Source organism: Panthera uncia, chromosome C2, assembly GCF_023721935.1.
Source record: "Panthera uncia isolate 11264 chromosome C2, Puncia_PCG_1.0, whole genome shotgun sequence".
In the NCBI taxonomy this organism is placed as follows: Eukaryota; Metazoa; Chordata; class Mammalia; order Carnivora; family Felidae; genus Panthera; species Panthera uncia.
The window spans coordinates 91,065,259-91,084,950 of record NC_064810.1 but is presented as its reverse complement, the minus strand read 5'-3'; the positions used below and the strand labels follow the sequence as shown (position 1 = coordinate 91,084,950).

At 34.3% G+C, this 19,692-nt stretch overlaps 1 protein-coding gene across 1 annotated transcript in view; it reads right to left on the bottom strand.

Moving 5' to 3' along the window:
• Positions 1-19,692, bottom strand: part of SPATA16 (spermatogenesis associated 16) — a 234,452-nt gene that overhangs the window by 143,469 nt on the left and 71,291 nt on the right. Inside the window, exon 3 of the mRNA XM_049629197.1 lies at positions 13,439-13,585. Coding sequence (XP_049485154.1) covers positions 13,439-13,585 — 147 coding nt within the window. The remainder of the gene's footprint in view (positions 1-13,438; positions 13,586-19,692) is intronic.

The following is a 19,692-nucleotide window of genomic DNA, read 5'->3' as shown; positions in this document are numbered from 1 at the left end:
CAATGAGCATACTTGTCTTGTTCCTGATCTTAGAGGAAAAACTTTGAGTTTTTCACCATTGAGTACGATGTTAGCTGTGGCCTTGTCATATATGGTCTTGATTATGTTGAGGTTGTATTTCTTCTTTACCTAATTTGTTGAGAGATATATTTTTTTTATTATCACCAGGCTTTTGAATTTTGTCAAATGCTTTTTCTGCATCTATTCAGATAATCATATGATTTTTATCTTTTATTTTGTTAAAGTGATGTATTATGTTTTTTGTTTACAAATGTTGAACCATCCTTGCATCTCAGGAATGCATCCCACTTGATTATGGTGCATGATCCTTTTTTTTTTTTAATGTTTATTTTTGAGAGAAGAGAGACAGAACGTGAGCAGGGGAGGGGCAGAGAGGGAGACACAGAATATGAAACAGGCTCCAGGCTCTGAGCTGTCAGCCCAGAGCCCGATGTGGGGCTCGAACTCATGGACTATGAGATCATGACCTGAGCTGAAGTCAGAAGCTTAACCAACTGAGCCACCCAGGCGCCCCAGTGCATGATCCCTTTAATGTGCTGTTGAATTCAGTTTACTAGTATTGTTCTGAGGATTTTTGTGTCTATGTTAACCAAAGATATTGGAATGTAATTTTCATATCTTAAAGTGTTCTGGTTTGGCTTTTGTATCAGGGTAATTAGTTTGGAAGTATTTTATTCTCTTCTAGTTTTTGGAAGAGTGTGAGAGGAGTGGAGTTAATTCTTCTTTAAATGTTTGGTATAATTCACCAGTGAAGCCCTCTGGTCCTTTGAGGGAAGGCTTTTGATTATTGCTTTGATATCCATACTTATTAGTCTGTTCAGATTTTCTATTTCTTCATGATTCTGTCTTTGCAGGTTGTACGTTTCTATGAATTTGTCCATGTCTTCTAGGTTATCAAATTTGTTGGTTATGGTATTCTCTTATAATCTTTTGTATGTCTGAGGCATAAGCTGTAATGTCTTCTCTTTCATTCATAATTTTATTTGAATCCTCTCTTTTCTTGATTAGTCTAACTAAAGATTTGCCAATATTTTTTATCTTTTCAAAACATCAACTCTAGTTTTGTTGATTTTTTTCTGTTTTTTTTTTTTTGTTCTACATTTCATTTATTTTGCTCTAATTTTTATTCTTTCTTGTTTTCTACTAACTTTAGGTTTAGTTTGTTCTTCTTTTTCAAGTTCCTTGAAGTATGAAGTTAAGTTGTTTATTTAACATCTTTCTTTCTTTTTTAAAATATTTCCTTTTTCATTTTGAGAGACAGAGAGACAAAGTGTGTGCAAGCAGGGAAGGGCAGAGAGAGAAGCAGAGAGAGAATCCCAAGCAGGTTCCACACCCAGCACACAGGCCTACATGCGGCTCAATCTCAAAATGGTGAGATCATGACCTGAGCTGCTTATCAAGAGTAGGGTGCTTAACTGACTGAGCCATCCAGTCACTCCTAATACCTTCCTTTTTTTCTTAATGTAAGCATTTATCTCTATAATCTTCCCTTTTAGAACTGGTTTTGCTGGATCCCATAAGTTTTGGTATATTGTGTTTTCATTTTTTTTTTTTTTTGACTCAGGATACTTTTTGATTTCCATTTTGATTTCTTTGACTCATTGGATTTTCAGGAGTATGTCATTTGATTTGCATGCATTTGTAAATTCGCCAATATTCTTTTTTTTTTAATTATTTCTAGTTTCATACTGTTGTGGTCATAGAAGATATTTGACATGTTTTCAATATTTTTAAATTTGTGAAGACTTACTTTGTGGCTCTATTTATGATCTATCCTGGAGAATGTTCCATGTGGGCTTGGAAAGGATGTGCATTCTGGTAGTGCTGGATGGAATATTCTGTGTGTGTGTGTGTGTGTGTGTGTGTGTGTGTTTATATTTTTAAATTTAGCTACTACCACTCCACATCAGTGGGGAACAGCCACAGCGCCTCTGTATATATTTGTTAGGTCCATTTGGTCTATAGTGTTATTCAAGTCTGCTTTTCCTTTTTGATTTTCTGTTTGGATGACTTATCCATTATTGGGAAAGGGGTATTGAAGTCCCTTGCTATTATTGTATTTCTGTTTGTTTCCTCCTTTAGTTCTGTTAATATTTGTTTTAAATATATGTGTGCTCCAATATTGGCTCCCATTGGTTATCCAGGCTGATGCGACTACCTCTGGAACTGGAGTTGACATGAGTTAGAGCCAGGTCATGTGGCTGTTGCTGCATCCACAGTAGGATCTGCAGTTGGTGGGTCTGTTACCAGGGACTTAGGTGGGCATGAATCATGTCTGTTTTAAGATCACTTAAAACAGTAATTGTCTTCTTTGGAAAAATGTCTATTCATGTCTTCTGCCCATTTTTTAACTGGATTATTTGTTTTTTGGGTGTTGAGTTTGGGAAGTTCTTTATAGATTTTGGATATAAGATATGTCATTTGCAAATACCATCTCCCATTCCACAGGTTGCCTTTTAGTTATGTTGATTGTTTCTTTCACTGTGCAGAAGATTTTTATCTTGATGAAATCCCAATAGTTTTTTTTTTTGCTTTTGTTTCCCTTGCCTCAGGAGACATGCCTAGAAAGAACTTGCTACAGCTGATTTCCAAGAGGTTACTGCCCATGTTCTTCTGTAGGATTTTTATGTTTTCCTGTCTCACATTTAGGTTGTTCATCATTTTGAATACATTTTTGTGTATTGTGTAAGAAAGTGGTTCACTTTCATTCTTTTGGATGTTGTTGTACAGTTTTTTCAATACCATTTGTTGAAGAGACAGTCTTTTCCCCATTGGATATTCTTTCCTGCTTTGTTGAAGATTAATTGACCATATAGTTATGGGTTCATTTCTGGGTTATCTGTTCTGTTACATTGTTCTATGTGTCTCTTTTTATGCAAGTACCATACTCTTTTGATCACTACAGCTTTGTAATATAAGTGGAAGTCTGGAATTGTGATGCTTTCAGCTTTGTTTTTCTTTTTCAAGGTTTCTTTGGCTATTAGGGGTATTTTGTGGTTCCATATAAATTTTAGGATTGCTTGTTCTTGTTCTGTCAAGAATGCTGTTGGTAGTTTGATAAGGATTGCATTAAATGAGTAGATTGCTTTGAGTAGTATAGACATTTTAGCAATATTTTGTTCTTCCAATTCATGAGCATGAAATGTCTTTCTATTTCCTTGTGCCATCTTCGATTTCTTTCATCAGTGTTTTATGGTTTTCAGAGTACAGGTCTTTCACCTCTTCGGTTAGGTTTATTTCTAGGAGTCTTATTGTTTTTGGTGTAACTGTAAATAGGATTTTTTTTTAATTTATCTTTCTGCTGTTTCATTATTGGTATACAGAAATGCATCAGATTTCTATATGTTGATTTTGTATCCTTTGGATTTACTGAATTTATTTATTAATTCTAGCAGATTTCTGGTGGAGTCTTTTGGGTTTTCTATATAGAGTATCATGTCATCTGCAACTAATGAAATTTTACTTCTTCCTTGCTTACTTGGATGCCTTTTATTTATTTTTGTTTTCTGATTGCTGTGTCTAGGTCTTCCAGTACTATGTTGAAGAACTGTGGTGAGAATGGACATCCCTGTCTTGTTCCTGACCATACAGAAAAAAAAGCTTTCAGCTTTCCCCCGTTGGAGATGATATTAGCTGTGGGTTTTTCATATATGGCCTTTAGTATATTGAGGTATGTTCCCCTCTAAACCTATTCTGCTGAGGGTTTTTATCATGAATGTTGTACTTTGTCAAATGCCTTTCTTGCATTTATTGAAATGATTATATGGTTCTTATTCTTTCTTTTATTAATTTGGTGTATCACACTGATTGATTTGTGAATACTGAACCACCCTTGCAACCCAGGAATAAATACTACTTGATTGTGGTAAATGATTTTTTTAATGTACTATTGAATTTATTTTCTGGTATTTTATTGAGAACTTTTGTAGCTATGTTCATCAGGGATATTGGTCTGTAGTTGTCTTTTCTAGTGGAGTCTTTATCTGGTTTTGGTATCTGAGTAATGCTGATCTCATACAATGAATTTGGAAGTCTTCTTTCCTTTTCTACTTTTTGTAATAGTTTGAGAAGGAAAGGTATTAACTTTTATTTATTTAAAAAAATTTTTTTTCTTAGAATTTTTTTAACGTTTATTTATTTTTGAGAGAAAGAGAGAGAGAGAGAGAGACAGAGTGCAAGCAGGGGAGGAACAGAGAGAAGGAGACACAGAACCTGCAGCAGGCTCCAGGCTCTGCACTGTCAGCATGGAGCCCAGCATGGGGCTCGAACTCATGAACCATGAGATCATGACCTGAGCTGAAGTCAGATGCTTAACTGACTGAGCCACCCAGGCGCCCCTAACTTTTCTTTAAATGTTTAGTAGAATTTGCCTATGAAGCCATCTGGCCCTGTACTTTTGTTTCTTGGGAGTTTTTTGATTACTGATTCAATTTCTTTGCTGGTTATCAGTCTGTTCTGGTTTTCTATTTCTTCCTGTTTCAATTTTGGTAGTTTATATGTTTCTAGGAATTTATCCATTTCTTCCGGGTTTTCCAATTTGCTGGCGTATAGGTTTTCATAATATTCTCTTATAATCGTTTGTAATTTGTGGTGATACTGATTTTTTTCAAAGAACCAGCTCCAGTTGATCTCTTCTATAGTTTGTTTCTTTTTAGATTTTATATAATTTATTTCTGCTCTAATACTTATCATTTCCTTCCTTCTGCTGGCTTTAGGCTTCTTTTGTTATTGTTGTTGTTGTGTTTTTTTCTTTTTTCCTAGCTCTTTTAGGTGTAAGATTAGGTTGTTTACTTGAGATTTTTTTGCTTCTTGTTGTAGGTCTGTATTGCTATATACTTCCCTCTTTGGACCATTTTTGCTGCATCCCAAAGATTTTAGACTGCTGCATTTTCATTTCATTTGTTTCATTTATTTTTAAAATTTCTTTGATTTTCTGGTTGACCCATTCACTGTTTAGTAGCATGTTTTTTAACCTCCATGTATTTGTGGTCTTTCCAATTTTTTTTCTAGTGGTCAGAGAAGGTGCATGGTATGATTTCAATCTTTTTGTAATTGTTGAGGCCTGATTTGTGACCATATATGTGATCTATTCTGGAGAATATCCCATGTGCACTTGAAAAGAATGTATATTCTGCTATTTTATGACGGAATGTTCTGAGTATATTTGTTACATCCATCTGATCCAGTTTTTTTTAGTCTGGGAAACTCTTGATCTCTCCTTCTAAGTTCTGAATGATAACTTTGCTGGATAGAGTATTCTTGGCTATAGATATTTCCCATTCAGCACTTTTAATATATCATGCTACTCCCTTCCAACTTGCCAACTTTCTGTTCAGGAATCTCTAGCTAGCCTTATGGGTTTTCCCTGGTAAGTTGAGGGCTTCTTTCGTTTTGCTGCTCTTAAGATTTTTCCTATGTCACTATACTTTGCAAGTTTAGTTGCAATATGTCTTTGTGTTGGCCTCCTTTTGTTGATTTTGGTGGGAGTTCTTTGTGCCTCCTGGATCTGGATGTCTGTTTCCTTTCCTAAATTAGGGAAGTTTTCTGATATTATTTCTTCAAATAAATTCCCCCCCCCCTTTTCTCTCTCTTCTTCTGGGAATCCTATGATACAAATGTTATTATATTTGATGGAGTTACTGAGTTCCCTAAATCTATTTTTGTGCTGCATAATTCTCTCTTTTGTTCACCTTCATTATTTTCTATTATTTTGTCTTCTAGGTCACTGACTCATTCCTCTGCTTCTTTCAGTCTGCTGTTCATTGCATCAAGCCTGTTTCCAATCTCATTTATTGCATTTTTTGTCTCTGATTCTTTTTAAACTTATCTCCGTGGTAAGGGTGTCACTGATGTCTTCTTTTCTCAAGCCCAGTGAATATCCTTATGATTGCTGCTTTAAATTCTCAATTAGGCATGTTACTTGTATCTTTTTCACTTAGATCTCTGGCCATGTCCTCATCTTGTTCTTTCATTTGGGATAAATTCCTCCATCCTGGAATTTTGTCTACATTTTTGCTTTCTTCTCTGTGTTAGAAAATCCAGTTATGTCTCCTGGTCCTGAAAGTAATAGCTTAATGAATAAAAGGTTATGTAGTAACCAGGGACTGTTGCTTCAAGAAGTGTCTCCAGTGTGTACTGCATGTGCTCTGCTGTTGTGTTTTGGCTGATCATCTGCAGAGGCTGTTCTTGCTGTTTTTGGGCAGTGTTCAGTCCCTGGCCTGAATATGACAAATTTAAACTAGGTGTGTTCTAGTTTGTTTCTGAAGTAAGACTTGACACCAACTCCACTAGAATTGAGGTCCTGCAGAACTCTCTGGTTGATGTGGTGTGAGTAGGGGTTTGTATTGGTTTTCTTGGTGAGGGGACTGCTGCACTGGGACTGAGGAAGGTTAACTGAGAACAGCAGTCCTGCCGGAGCGCGGGGGGGGGGGGGGGCGTGTGTGTCTTGGTATAAGCAAGTTAGGCAGCCAGTGTCAGTGTTGTACTGCTTCTTGTAGGTGGCTCTGTATTTATGCTAGGGGCTGGGAAGGAAAGTGGTGTCAGCCAACTCCTTTGTTCTGGAGAAGTGACTCTGTGAACTCCTGCTTCTCAGGGACTTGCTCCAAGAAGAGTGAATAATCTCCCCACCTCCAACCTCCCATATGCCCCAGGCATTCTAAAGATTGCTGTATCCCTGCTGTCTGCTTCTGGGTTATTTGCCTGCCTTCTCTCCAGGAGCAGGGCAATACCCCCCAGGTTCTACCCCAGCCAAGCCCACTGACCTTTAAAAATCCAGGCTTTAAGCCCCACTGGTTGCAAGAACTCACAAAATTCAGTCCATCTCATTTTCCAAGCCAACGGGGGGGGGGGGGGGGGGCTTTGGGGAAATGTTCTCCTAGTGTGTTTCCCTCTGTGCTTTTCTCTCTCTTGCCCTTCTCTGCAACCATGGTTCCCTCCTCTCCACAGCACCCACGATTCATTTCTCCCTTAAACTACATCTCCACACTTCCTACCTTTTTCAGTGTGGTCTCTTCTCTCCCTTTGGTTGCAGAGTTTGTTCTGTCAGTTTTCAGGTCAATTTCTGGGGTATTTGGATGATTTGATAGTTATCTAGTTGTGTTCATGGGAGGAGACAAGCCTAGGTCTTCCCACTCCACTGCTATCTTCTTCTCTTTCCAAATATTTTAATGTTTTAAGCTCATATCACTTCTGAACACTTTACTCAAAATTGTGTATATAACACCTTAAAAATTGTATTTTCATAGAAGTTTTCAAATTGTCTACTTTATGGAGTATGTGATGGGTTCAAAAAGGTATCTGAAAAATAATAATCTCCTCTATGCAGATATAGTTTATTGGTAATAATAAATACCACTGAAAATAATAATAAATACCATTGAAAATGGTGGTGGTGGGATCGAAAAAAATACAAATATGATATATTTTGGGATTCAGGGAAGACTTAAATCAGTTTACTTATATTTAACAATGAGAAAACTGATTTAAAGGGAAGTTAAGTTTCTTGCAGAAGTCAAAGCTAGTAATTGATGAAGCAGAGATTCAAATCCATGCCTTTGGTTGTTTTGTTTCCTTATATTTTGCCCCAAAGGTGATTTAAATGTACATTGTTTAATTTCTAAGTATTTGGAGAGATTTTCTAGATATCTTACTATTAATGATTTCTGATATAATAATTACATTAACCATATTCCATTGTGGTTAGGGAACAAGCTCTGTCAGATTTCACATTTTTAAAATTTTACAGAGTCTTATTTTTATCTCTAGTAATGCTCCTTTTCTTAATTTCTACCTTGTCTGATATTAATATAGACAAACCTGACATAAAAACAAGTTTTTATGTTTACTGTATAAGTAGATCATTTTTCTCCCTTTTATTTCTAACCTATATCTTTTTTGTAGACAGTATATAGTTAAATCTTGTGATTTAATCCAGACTGGCAATCTCTACCTTTTAATTGGAAAGTTTAGTTAATGTACATTTAATGTAATTATTAATATAGTTTGCTTCAACTCTACCATCTTGCTATTATCTTCCAGTATTCCATCCATTATTTGTTCCTCTCTTTCACCTTTCTGACTTATATTTAGTTAATTGAATCTTTAGTATATAATTTTAAGTCCATTATTGACTTGCTAGCTATACTTTTTCTATCTTTTAATGGCTACTGTAGGGATTATAACATGCAACCTTAATTTAACACAGACTACTTAGAGTTAATATTGTACTATGCTATGTAAAAGTCTTAGTAGTAAAATGACATTTGTACTCCCTCCCACAGGCCTTTGTGGTATTGTAGTCAAATATTTCACATCAAAATATGTAATCTTATTATTTATGGTTTTTCTTTCATCAGTTTTAAAGTTAGTCCATTGTATTCTGGCCTCTATTATTTCTGATTAAAAGTCATCTATTACTTGTATCACTGTTCTGTAGTATGTAATGTATTGTTTTCTTTTGGCTGCCTTTAATATTTTCTCTCCATGTTGGATTTTCAAGAATTTGATTATGATGTTCTTAGATGTGGTTCTTTTTGTTTTTATCCTGGTTGGGGCTAACTGAATATTCCTATTTTTTCATAAAATTTGGAAAATTTTCAGTAACTACTTTAATGTCCGATTCCCTCTTTCCTTTCCCTTTGAGACTTCAGTTACATGTATTCTAGATTTCCTGCTACTTTACCTGAGGACAGGTCACTGAAGTATTGGTTAATTTTTTTAAAATCTCTTTTTTCTCCATTCTTCATGTTGGGTAATTTCTATAATTTGTCTTCAATCTTTAGCAGTCTCCAAAGTTCAATCGGTACATTTCAAAATTTCAGATATTTTATTAATCTGTGTTAAAATCTCCATTTAGTTATTTTCTTAGTTTTTATTTTTCTGTGGAGATTCTCATCTCTTCAGTTATTATTACCATTGTATCTCAAGGGCCTTGGACCTATATTTCACAGCTCTTTAAAGTCTTTCTCTACCAATTCCAACATTTGGGGCAGCTCAGGGTCTGTTTCTATGACTTTTTCTTAAGTATGAGTCTTATTTAACTACTTCTTTGCATGTATATTAATTTTTAATTTTATGCTGGACATTCTGGATGAAACTGTGTAAGGAATCAGATTATGCATCATCCTTGCAAATTTGTTGATTTCTTTTTTCCCCTATCAAGTAATTAAATGGTGTATACATTTTTTCTTGTCATGCTTAGCTTTAGTCTTTGTTAGGGCAGGTCTATTTTGGTTTTAAGCTTAATCCTAATGTGTGGTCCTTTCTAGAGGCCATGATCCTTACTCTTAAACATGGCCTTTCTGGGGTCTCAACTGAATGACTGAGGTACTCATTGAGGTCTTTTCATGTGGACACTCCACCATATCCCATCACTGCAGGTCCTCTCATATTTCCATTTAGCACTAAGTCTTGCAGCAGGGAATCTCTGCTACATGGAGCCTCACTCCTCACATTGGCTAAGAACCTATAATAAATCCTCATGCAGACTTCTACCCCATCTCCTCACACAGCTCCCTCTTCTTAGGCCACTTACCCTATAAATTATAGCTTTTCCCTTTTTCAGTCTAGTATTCTCATCTCTGCCTCCTCAGTTCAGTGAGACAACAATTTAACTTGTTATCCATCTCTCCGAATTAGGGCAGGAAAATAACCCTCACAAAAAACTGAGAAAATTGTGGGGCTCACCATGTGTATTTCCCTTCTCTCAAGGATCATAGTCCTGCTGTGACCATTGTCCATTACCTGAAAACAGTTGCCTAATATATTTTGTCCAGTTTTATAGTTGTTTACAGTGGAAAAATAGGTCCATTACCAGTAACTCTGTCATGGATGGAATAAAAAAAATTCATGGATTTATATTTAATTTTCACAAAACTTTATTTTCACAAAACTTTGTGAAATAATATTTGTGAAGTAGGTACTATTATTATAATCTAACTTCATAGAGAATTAAACTCAGGCTAACTAATGAGTGGGGGAGTCAGAATTTGAACCTAGGCAGTCATATTCCAGACTCTTCTCTGATTCAATATACCATACTGCCTCTGCAACATGAAATTATGTTTATTTCCTTCATAGCATTTATCACATTATTTTTTCTCATGTATTTATTAATATTCATTTGTTTTTCACACTTTGACATTTCTTCTAATGTGTATAAATACCATACATTTCCTGTTACAACTGCTTCCCCACTTGCATAGCACAGGGTATTAATAGGCATTCAATAAATATTTGTTGAATGAATGAATGAATGAATGTAGATGCCACCATTATAAAAAAAATTGAAAATAAGATCTTTTGTACATATTTGGTATTTTAGATTTCATCTTGCTTGCTACCTTGTGGCATCAAAATTCTGCATCAAAACAAACAAGAATCTATAGGTGAGAAACACGCAAAAAAGTGGCATGCATCATTAAAATCTTTACAATTATATACATCAAAATGTAATTATATGATAGAAAAAGAGTTACAGCACGATTTCTACTCTTGTTGAGAGTAGAAATCAATCTTAGGAATATTCAAAACACTTCCTGATAAACAATGGCACTAATCTGATGAGGTAAGCACAGAATTGATGTGTTTCATGAATCTAGGCATCACTTTTGGTTGAAGTAAAAATACCATGGTATACATACCTGCCACTTTGGACGTGTTATTAGGAAAAGAATTATTAATAATTGTTTCTAGAGCCTTTCTATCACTTAGTTTCATATTTTAAATATCAATACACATCTGATTAATTTCAAAATGTATCTTTGTTGAACTTAAAACCATAAAGTTATGGTTCCTGTAGTCTTCCACATGACAAAACAATATGCATTTAGTTTTATCAGAAGCAAAACTACATGATGGTTTTTAAGCTAATTTTTGTGCTAACAAATCTCCTAAAGATATGCAGCAGACCTCACATTTACATAAAATTAAAGAAAGAATGCTTTAGCAAATGCAAATAAATGCAAAAAAGGAATATTTTAATTTTGATTCATGATTAGTATCAACCATCACAATATGGTAATAATACAAAAGCAAAGTTCTGCATTCATTGTATAATTAATGATTGTAAGCTATTTCTAGATTGAGAATTCTGATTAATTAATTTATTTTGAGAAATATATTTATTGATTATATATCAGTCTGTGTTTTAAAATCTGAGATCTTTAAAAACACTTTAATATTAGAATCATATGCACTGGCTTCTGCAGTTCTGCAGTATGACAAGCCCAGTAAAATGATTTATTTCACTCAGTGCATTATTAATTGTATGAATTGACTGTTTAACCTTTATTGATTTGCGTTTCTTATTTAATGTTCAACTTAGAAACAGAAGCAAAAGTTCTTATACTATAGAAAAAAAAGATAAAAGTTAATCTGAGTGTAATTGGTAAGATCATTTTACTATTCACCATTAAATATCCTCAGCAATTTTTAAGTCTTCAAAGAGTTCTCTTAGTTTTAAAACAAAAATTGCTAAATCTCAACAGTGAAATTATTGAAGTTTACCTTTGCATTGTTAGGACCTGTAGCATTTTATTGTTTCTTATATTTGGATTACAGTGCAATTTTACATTTATGTTCATCACTTATTTTTATAACACTGAGTTGATTTTTTATGTGATCATGCCATTTGGAACTCTTTTATTATTAAAAATGATTTAGGGGCACCTGGGTGACTCAGTCAGTTAAGCTTCTCTGACTTTGGCTCAGGTCATGATCTTGCAGTTCATGGGTTCGAGCCCTGCATTGTGCTCCGTGCTGACAGCTCAAGGCTGGAGCCTGCTTCAGATTCTGTGTCTCCCTATGTCTCTGCCCCTCCCCTGCTCACACTCTGTCTCTGTCACTCTCCCTCAAAAATAAATAAACTTTAAAAAATGATTTAAAAATCCATCAAACCCATTCTGATATCCAGGAGATATTTTTCTTAAAATGTTGGCCATGCTGGTGGCCGTCTTTATGTGTGGTAAAAACCATGGAGAAGGTGATAAATAGTTACTTTCTGTGCATCTTCATTTATTATTGTTTACATATGCCTATAGATTTTCCAGGTCAGTTCCAATTTCAAATATTTTTCCTCTTGTAATTACAAGTCACCCAAGTAGCCCAGGAATTCCAGTATTTTGACATACTGAAATATATGTTACATTTCCAATATTGATCCTTTCAAATGGAAATGGAATAAAATTATTTGACAGACTGCATGTCCCAATATTGGGTTTGGAAACTATGGATGCATAAAATGCTTCCAGAAAGTATTGGGTTGAATTTTCTTTTGGTGTCAAAGAGACTCTGCCTTGAGGTTCTGTAGTTGACTTAAGCAGGGAAATTTCTTTCAAGCAGGTTATCTTGTGGATTTCAAAGTGATTTTGTTGTCTGCAGGTCTTTGATGGCAAGGGTAAGCCTACAGATTTGAGATTTCCTTATGACTGTGAGGAATCTTGGGGAGATCTTTTAAATCCTTATGGATGTGGAGCCATAAATAATGTTTCCCATGCTGGCAGATCTCCCACTTACAAGATGGGTCTTAATACAACTGATAGTTAGGGTTCCTAGTGGTTATTAACAAGACAGGCATTATCTTCTCATGTTGATAGTGATTTGTTATTCGTATCCAAAAGAAGTGCAGAATGTGTGATACCAGAGAATGAATAAGACAAGAAGTTCTAGGTAAATTGCTCAAAGTTAGGCAAGGAAGGGAGGAGGCATCATAATTCTAAGCAAACAGCTATTTAAAAAGCATAACATAATCACTTTAGCTTTGCTGTATATTAAACTATTACCCATGGTAAGAGTAAGGCATTTAGGAAACAGGACATATGAGAGGTACATGTTTACAGAAGAAAAAGAGGCCTGGGGGATTCTGGGAAGCCACAAGATAACATAATGATCCAGAGTTCTGAAGAAGGATAGAACTATAAAAAGAAATCTTTAAGGAAAATGATAAAAACTGTTTCACACCTTTTGACAGCTGTCACACCTACCCTTGCAAAGCATCCTTTGAATCAGACATCCTATCATCAAATAAACCATGTACTGTCAACTCTTTGCTTATGGTTTAGTCTGAATTTCCTTCCACCATTTTCCATATCTTGTGCATTTTTGGAAATCCTTCTCATCCTTCTCATCCCTCACTTACCTTATTCACTCCTTCTTCTCTTCCTGTAGTAATTTGCTACTCCAGATACCTTTTTATTTTGCCCTGCATTATGTGTAGTTGTGTGTTTATTTCTTCCATTAGGGTTTAAGATGCCCTTTGTCCTCTTTATCATTATCTAGTTTAACATAAATCAAGTACTAAAGAAACATTTTTTGTTTTGTCTTTAAATTTAAATGAAATGGAAGTTGATAATACAAGCTCACATAGTGCCCTTTGCTTGCATGAACAGCGTTTACTTGTAGCCATTAATACTTCATTTTACCTGTGTGCATGATTCAGGGCAAGGTCGGGTTTCCTCATGCGTAGATAGCATGTAACAAGCTTTGTCTCAATGAAACTTGCCACACTTGCTATATCTTCAGCAGATGCTTCAAATGGTTTTCCCAGAGCTGCCCCTTTGCTACAAAGCTTAAAATTAAAAAAAAAAAAAAAGACTTTAAATTTCCTGATAATCTTGGCATATAATTGATCTTTTATATAAGCAAAACACATATATGTATGCATACTTTTTCCAAAATATCAGTTAAATATTAATTTTTTGATTATAAATTAAATAAACTATTCCTATTCACTATTATGTGACTATAATATAAAATAAGTAACACATTTTACTGCAAAATGCTTCCTGTAAAACATTTTAAAAGAATGATATATTTTAAGAGGATGCCATTTGCTGAGAATGTCTATTTTAAAAATAAAGCATATAATAAGCAAAGATATTAACAGAAAACCAGGTATAAATCATATTAAATACCAGTACTTTTATGAAAACCCAGCAGAGCAATGATCTAGCACACTATCAAGTCTGATTTAATATAATAAGGGGTATCGGAAGTAAACTCCTAGGAACCATTAACGTGATCGGTGATTAATTTGAGTCTGAATCATATTCTCTAAGATGTTATTGAAAGAAAAGAAGTGAAAATTTATTAGCATTTATTGGCAGAGAGCACAGTATCTGAAAAACATGGCAAGAATGTGGAATTCTTAATAAAAATTCCAGGAAGTCAGTGGTTTCTGGGCACCATAGATAAACTGCAGATGAAGAAAATAATTAATTTTTTAGGAGAACCCCAAACATTAAGAAGGGTAAATAATATGACAATGATAGATTGGCACTTGTTTTCCCCTCAGAGTTTTCTACTGCTCTTTGGAATTAAGGCTGATGGGGGGGAAGAAGAAACCCCACTTTCTCTTTAGTGACCTTATTCAGAATATCTGCTTTTTTGCTCTTTTCTATTTCCATCTGACCATATACTGGGTAAAATTGTCTCATGAGGGATAGTAATATTTGGAATTAATATCTGTTTATAAATACCTTAATACAGAATTTCGTATATTCTAAATACTGTTTGTTTAAATGATATAGTTTAAACTAATTTTTCTTTTATAGATTAAGTCAAACTGGCTTATCATTTACATTAACATTATGGTCAACTATTTTTTAAAGTGAAATTTGTTTGAGAATGGCTATATTCTGTTCTAAAATGTATTTCTCTTAATTTTATCCAAAAGCTATAAGCTTAAATAAAATCTAGAGTCTAGATGTTTAATATCACTAGTTTGAATTGGTAGTTACCTGATACGATTATCTTTTGTCTGGATATCCTGTCAATTGTGAGAATTCATATTATTTAAAAGTTGTTTCCTATCTGGTGAAAACCGTTACTTCATTTATTTGGTCAATAAATATTTATTAAATCTAATACTAATTGCCAGACAAACATTACCACCTTTATATTTTAATTTGCATTAGATAGGTCTTTTTAAAATGAGTTTTGGGTCCCTCAGTGGCTCAGTCAGTTGAGAGTGGGACTCTTGATTTCGGCTCAGGTCATGATCCTAGAGTCATGGGGTGGAGTCCCACATTGGGCTCCACACTGAGCATATAGCCTGCTTAAGATGCTCTGTGTCTCTCTCTCTCACCCTCTGCTCCCCTCCCCCCCCACCAACTTTCTGTCTCTCAAATAAATAAAAATTAAAAAAAGATAAAGTGAATTTTGGCTGGTTTTAGTTCTGTGTAAATTCCTATTTTTTTTAATCCCTTGCCTATTTCCATTGACATGTTAATCTCTTATTTATTATAAGAGCTCTTTAGACATATAAGCTATTATCCCTTTTCCTGTAAAAACTATGTATACATGATCAAATATAAGCGTCTTTCCTTCAAATTATCTTTTAGAGGGGCACCTGGGTGGCTCAGTTGGTTAAGCATCCGACTTCGACTGAGGTCATGATCTTACAGTTTGTGAGTTCGAGCCCCGCGTCGGGTTCTGTGCTGACAGCTCAGAGCCTGGAGCCTGCTTTGGATTCTGTGTTTTCCTCTCTCTTTCTGCCCCTTCCCCATTCACGCTCTCTCTCTCAAAAATAAACATTAAAAATTAAGAAAAAACAAATTATCTTTTAGAAAAATAGGCAAATTTAACTCATGTTCTTAAAAGGATTCTCAAAGTACATACTATAAAACCTTTTTCTCAATTATTTAGAAGAAAAAAAGGAAAGACGATTTGTGGATGACCTTAGTTTCGATGTTTTATAAAGATCACCTGATTAATTGGTAATAAAAGAGACAAAACATTTAACACTGATTTAGTAACTATTCCTGAGTCTGACCCTCACAAATGTCAAGGTGGTTATAAACACATCTTGAAATATACTTTAAGCACTGTAGTTTGAACATAGCAGCTTGGGATAGCATCTCCCTTCTGCCAATCTGATCCTTTAGGACCTAGAAATACCTACACGGACAATCTTCCAGGGGAAAAAAAGAAGATTTTTGAATGGAATAGCTCTTCATAAAGCCCAAATCAGTAGAAAATGAAGTGAGTAAAAATTGTGTAGTTTTGTTAGTATATCAAAGCATTAAAATTCTAGACCTTCTTCATTAACTTTATCTTCTAAATGAAATCAGCACTTTTTTCAAGTCTCAAACACCCAAACCTCCTGAATTCTTCATATAAAATCTTACACAAATAAAACAATAAGCAAACAAGCCACCCATTGAGTGCATTCTTTGACCCTTCCTGTCTGTGTTCCTCTCTGATGTGATGGAGCAGATAAGCCTCCTTTCTCAGGCAAACTTTTTTTTTTTTTTTTTGATAGAGTGGAGAGTGTGGGGTAGGAGGGGCAGAGGGAGAGAGAGAGAGAGAGAGAGAGAGAGAGAGAGACAGAGAGAGAGAATCTCAAGCAGGCTTCACACCCAGCAAGGAGCCTGCTGCAGACTGCTATCTTGGGACTGTGAGATCATGAACTGAGCTGACATCAAGAGTCAGAGGCTAACTGACAGCCACCCAGATGCCCCCTCAGGCAAACCTTTTGTGGGATGAAGGTGTGGGCTGTTCAGGGAGTAGTTACAGGATGACCTCAATGAGGACATTCAGATCTTAGATGCCAAAAAATAGACCTTCAGACTATTAAAGGCTTTTTCTATAAACACTGAAAGTGAAGAATAAATGTTGTTAGAAGATCAGTCTTCTAACAACGGTAATATTCTCTACTTCTATAAAATTGAAGGCCAGAATAAGAATGAAAATGATCAACCTTTAGATTTATTTGAAATAAGCCTTGCAATTAGGCAAATTGTTATCAAATATGCTGAAATTAAAGGTAGGATTATAGGTAAATGTAGACAAAAGTTTGGCATCAGTATTGTTTAAAAATTCCAGATATTTTACTGAATTTTTAAATTTATATGCAGACATTTGTACAGACTTTATTTCTCTAGAAGATAAAGGACTTTAGTGTGGTATGAGTTGAATGTAGGAAAGGTGACTTTGTTCAACTAATATTTGCCTGAAATTATATACGTAAGTCTTTGGTAAAATAAGTCATGAACACAACAGAATAAAAACCTTTAGACTATTTGATAATACATCAGTGAGGAGACTTTGAACTGGGAAATATGATTATTGGGTATTAATTTTTTGTTTCCAAAGGAAGACTAAAATATTTTTCAATGAAGCATGGACAAATTAAAAGAATATTATTTAAGGGAAAATACAATGAAAAATCCTATGGGTATAGTTATTGTCCTGATGAGAAGCTAAATATTAAAATTTCAGTAGTAAATTAGAATCACGGGTTCAAATTTTAATAAGAATATACATATTTATAAAATATATATGATAATTTTCTGAAAACAAGATAATACTTTGGAGTTATAAAACATTTTTTTCTAAAATATCTCAAGGTTCTCTTAAGAAATAAATATCAAAATTATTTTCAGAAATTTTGTTATAAAGAAATTTCAAGGTTTGTTTAAAAATACAGATAAAAATTGGGGTGCTTAGGTGGTTCAGTCGGTTAAGCGTCTGACTTTGGCTCAGGTCATGATCTCATGGTTCGTGGGTTCAAGCTCCGCATCATGCTCTGTGCTGACAGCTCAGAGTCTGGAGCCTGCTTTGGCTTCTGTGTCTCCCTTTCTCTCCACCCCTCCCCTGCTCCTGCTGTCTCTCTCTGTCTCTCAAAATCAAATAAATGTTAACACACACACACACACACACACACACACAACCTATAAAAATAACACAAATCCCCATAACAGCAGAAATAGCCAATATTAAATATTATATTGTGGGTCTTATTCTTAAAATGCAACCATGTATTTTTTTTTTAAATTTAAGATCAGCATTATCAAGACTAATATTGTTAATAGGGTTCTCCCCCTTTTAGGATATTATATGATGAGTGCTTGCCCACTATATTTCTGAAACATAATTTTGAGTGATTCCTGAAGATCTAGGGAAGAATAATAAATTTGAAAAATATGCATTATTTTAGTTAACAAATATCCACAAATAAGAGTATATGTCATCCATCCAATAAATAATTTTCAAGGTTTTTATATTGTTTTTGGAGTCACAAAAACATCTAAAGATAGACAATAATTTATCCATAACTCTATCACAATGTGTAATTGCCATTAATTTTTGATATATTTCTTTCTTTTTTAATGTTTATTCATTTTTGAGAGAGAGAGAGAGAGAAAATGAGCAGGAGAGGGTCAGAAAGAGAGGGAGACCAAGAATCCGAAGCAGACCCTGTGCTGTCAGCACAAAACCCAACGCAGGGCTCAAACCCTCAAACCGTAAGATCACGACCTGAGCCAAAGTCAGACACTCAATTGATTGAGCCACCCAGACGCTCCCCCCTACCTTTTTCTTTAATGTTTGGCATATTTCTAATATCCCTGATAATCACAGGTGTAAATATCCTCAACAAAACATTAGCAAACCAAATTCAATAATACATGAAAAGGATCATATACCTTCGATTAAGTGGGATTTATTCCAGGGATGCAAGGATGGTTCAACATATACAATCATTGTGATATATCACATTAATAAAATGAAGAATTAAAAATCATATTACCATCTTAATAGATGCAGAAAAGGTATTTGACAAAACTCAATATCCGTACATGATAAAAACTCAACAAAATGAGTATGGAGGAAATGTACTTCAACATACTCAAGCACGCAGCTAACATACTCAATGATGAAAAGCTGAAAGCTTTAAAATGAAAGCCATGAAAAGAGTAAAATCTCGCCATTTGTAACAACATAGATAAATCTTGAGGGTATTATACTAAGTGAAATAAGAAAGGCCGACAAAGACAAAAACTGTATTGTCTCACTTGAATGTGGAACCTCAAAATCACAAAAAATGAATAACAACAACCAAAACCAAGGTAATATATATACAGAGAACAGATTGGTGGTTGCCAGATGTGGGAGGCAGGATGTGGGCAAGTGGCTAAAAGGAATCAAAAGGTACAAACTTCTAGTTACAAAATAAATAACTTTATGGAGGTGTAATGTACAGCATGGTGACAATAGTTAGTAATATTATTGCATATATGAAAGTTGTGAAGAAGTTAAATCTTAAAAGTTCTCATCACAAGAAAAAAAATTTGTAACTATGTCTGGTGATGGATATTAACTAGACTTACTGTGGTGATCATTTTACAATATATAAAAATATCAAATCATTGTATCACCTGAAATCATCAAATCACCTAAAACTAATATAATATCGTATGTCAATTATACTTCAATAATTAAAAAAAACATTGAAAAAATTTGTTTTGGCATTTTTCTTTCCATAATTTTCATGTTTTTTTATCATGATAAATTATATATTGTATATAATTTTTGTACCCTTTTTTCATATGCTTTGCTTCTTTTTATATGTCGTCAATGAAAAAACCAAAACATACTTAAAATATACTCGTGTAAAAATTATAGTTGGGTATTTCAATATCCCCCTATAAGCAAATACTAAAAATACTCTAAAGAAAATCACCAAGGACACAGAAGATCTGAACACCACCACCTAATCACAGCAGAATACATATTTTTCTTAAGCACCCATGTAAAAGTCACCTATACAGACTATATTGTGGGGCATAAAGCAAACCTCAACATAATTGAAAACACTGAAATCATTCAGAATATATATTTTTGGACCGTAATGGAATCAAAACTCATCAATAGAAAAGAAAAAAATAATAATCC